At 42.7% G+C, this 2,802-nt stretch overlaps 1 protein-coding gene across 1 annotated transcript; it reads left to right on the top strand.

Annotated features, from left to right (window-relative positions):
• Window positions 1–533: 533 nt before the first annotated feature.
• CRF3 (cytokinin response factor 3) lies at window positions 534–2,544 on the top strand. Its single transcript, XM_022053348.2, has one exon. The coding sequence runs from the start codon at window positions 1,160–1,162 to the stop codon at window positions 2,216–2,218; it is 1,059 nt and encodes a 352-aa protein (XP_021909040.1). The 5' UTR covers window positions 534–1,159; the 3' UTR covers window positions 2,219–2,544.
• Window positions 2,545–2,802: the final 258 nt, after the last annotated feature.

Raw genomic sequence — 2,802 nt, forward strand, 5'->3', positions numbered from 1 at the left:
CGGGGATAGCACGTGTCATGTTTAGAATTACTTGCCTGATTAACGAAGCAGTTAAAACAGGTAATTACCGACTGTAAATTCCTGATTAAAGCGGGTAATTAAGGAGATAAACTATAATTAACAGCGGCATTTTTTACTTTTTAAGCGGTCAAAGCAGGGGGTGTGCGTTGCCTAATCAAACAATTTGACCGACCAATTTAACAGAGCAGGGTATCTTGGGCCTCACATGACTGGCATCACGCAATTCGAGAGCTCGCCACGCGCCTACTCATCACCGTTGGATGCTATCTGATTCGATCGGGTTTCTATTTCGGGCCCACTCGACACGTGTTCGAATCTAATAGGGTCATCGGGATGCGGCGGCTCGTATATTCTATTAGGAACCGACCGGCTCGGCTAATACTAATTGGGAAATAACAAATAAGCAAAGTAATTAATTAGAAAAAAAAAGTATTTTGAAAATTTAAAAAATAAAATTAAAACGGGTTTTTCTCCTACGTTGGGTTTCTAATTACGGCTGTTGGATCCTATAAAACAGCGATTTCAGTGTTTTCGTCTCCACCGCAACAGAAAACTCAGCTTCTCACACAAATCTCACCACTACACTTTCCCATTCCACTGACTCTCTCTCTCTCTCTGAGAGTTTCACTCATCATTTTATGAAACTCTGCTCCGGGTGACTCTCGGTTTTGTTTTGGCAGATTTCCTTTTTTTCGCTAGGAAATCTCTGGAGAAGTAATTGATCGTTTTATGGAAGGTTTCGACCTGTTTCCTTTTTCCCTCGTCCAAGTTATTTTGTACAAGAACTCTTTGGTTTCTTCTCCTCCACGGATTTTCTGATTCTTCATATTTTGAGATCCCTCTGTCTCTGGGAGTCTTCTCTGTTTAGTATTCTGCTCGTCAATGGAGAATAGTCTTTTGTCGTGACCTTTTGCTTTCGATTTTTGCCTTTTGGTTACTTTTTGGCAGATTTCTGATTTGGGTTATTTTCTGAAAAACGCTACAAGCTTCACTTTGACAATTCCTTCAACCTTTTTGTTGGACCTCTTTATTCTTTCTTCTTCACGAGCCTGTCTGCTTTTTTGTTTTTCTTTTTTCCTTTTGATTTTCCCTCGATGCGAATAGAGAGATTCTGAAAAAAATTTTACAGAAGAAGAAGATGATGATGATGGACCAGAGTATCCTATGCCCTGTTAAGTACACAGAGCACAAAAACATCACCAAGAAGTTTGCAAAACCGTCGTCGTTTAACCACAAGGAGGTCACCAATCAGCACACGGAAGTTGTACACCGAGTTGTACGGATATCCATGACTGATCACGACGCAACGGACTCCTCCAGCGACGATGAGGAGGACCCGTTCTTCAGCCGGCAGAGAGTGAAGAAGTTCGTTAACGAGATCAACATCGAGCCTAAAAACGACGTCGTCATTGCCTCAAGTAAGAAGAGGCCCGCCGCCGGTCCTCCCTCTCGTCGCCGGCCGTTAAAGCTTCCCTCGTGTTCTAAGGGAGAAAATGGCAGGAAGTTCCGTGGGGTACGACAACGGCCATGGGGTAAATGGGCGGCTGAGATTCGAGATCCCGCAAGAGGTGTCCGGCTCTGGTTGGGAACCTACGATACTGCTGAAGAAGCTGCCATGGTGTACGACAATGCCGCCATTAAGCTTCGCGGACCAGACGCGTTAACAAACTTCGTCACTCCACCGGCGAAAGAATCTGAAAAACCAGAGGTTAACACTTCAGGTTCCGGCTACGAATCCGGCGACGAGTCTCACAACCTATCTTCTCCGACCTCGGTGCTCAACTTCAGAACCCACTCCACTGACGAAGCCGAACCACAAAAATCAGCCGAACCGGTTAACGAACCCGAAGAACAAGAGAGCAAGTCTAATCCTGAACCGGTTCAAAACTCGAGTCAACTCATGGATGAATCGGGTGACTCCATGCCGATGGACTTTCCCTTCCTAGACGACTTTTTCAACGATTCGATCCCTCCCATGCCGCTTTTTGACGAGCCATGCTCCTCGAGTGTGTTCAGTGATGTGGTCAGTGATGAGCCAAGTGACAGCGTGTTCCTCGACGCGACTTTTCATGATGTCGGCTTCGTCTCGACCTCTTTCGGAGATTTCGGTACCTCGCCGGCCATGTTCGGTCAAGTCGACGATTATTTCCAAGACATCGACGATCTGTTCCTGTCAGATCCTCTGGTTGCACTATAATCGGCTCTTCCACAGACGCGACTTTCTCCAAGTCCCCGCCGATTTTTCGGCAGATTTTGTACCGGCCGAGAAATAACGTTACCGGCCACCTTTTTGCCCGCTTAGTTATATTTTATTTATTTAATTTTTGAGAAAAAAAATATCTCCGTTAAAACTAACGGAGAAGAAGAAGACTGAGAGTGGAGTTTTGCCCAGTTTTAAGCACTTTTATTTATTTTTTATATATTTTTTTTCTTTTTTAGTATAAATTATGGAAATAATTAGGCTTTTTAAGGCGTGTATAATTGGGAAGTAATTAGTAATTAAAATATATATTATTTTCTCTCTCTCTATCGCTTTTTAATATTTATATTAATATTAAAAATAAATTAAAAATTCCACGCTGGCATTCTTTTTGCCTCACACGAGTTGCCGAGATTTGCGGCCATTGCAGGTCGATTGAGTCCGAGTCGGTGCCGCTCGTGTGAATTCGAGTCCTTTTTTGAAAAAAAAAAAAAATCTATTTAATTTAAAATAAAATAAATAATATATATTTAATTAAAATTAAATTCTAAATTAAAAATTTGGCCTGGCAGCCGCAAAGC

This window comes from Carica papaya, chromosome 9 (assembly GCF_054855325.1).
Source record: "Carica papaya isolate Zhongbai chromosome 9, ASM5485532v1, whole genome shotgun sequence".
Taxonomy (NCBI): domain Eukaryota; kingdom Viridiplantae; phylum Streptophyta; class Magnoliopsida; order Brassicales; family Caricaceae; genus Carica; species Carica papaya.

Bases quoted from the DNA above. Each gene is read 5' to 3' on its own strand.
- CRF3 (XM_022053348.2), top strand. From the start codon at position 1,160: ATGATGATGATGGACCAGAGTATCCTATGCCCTGTTAAGTACACAGAG.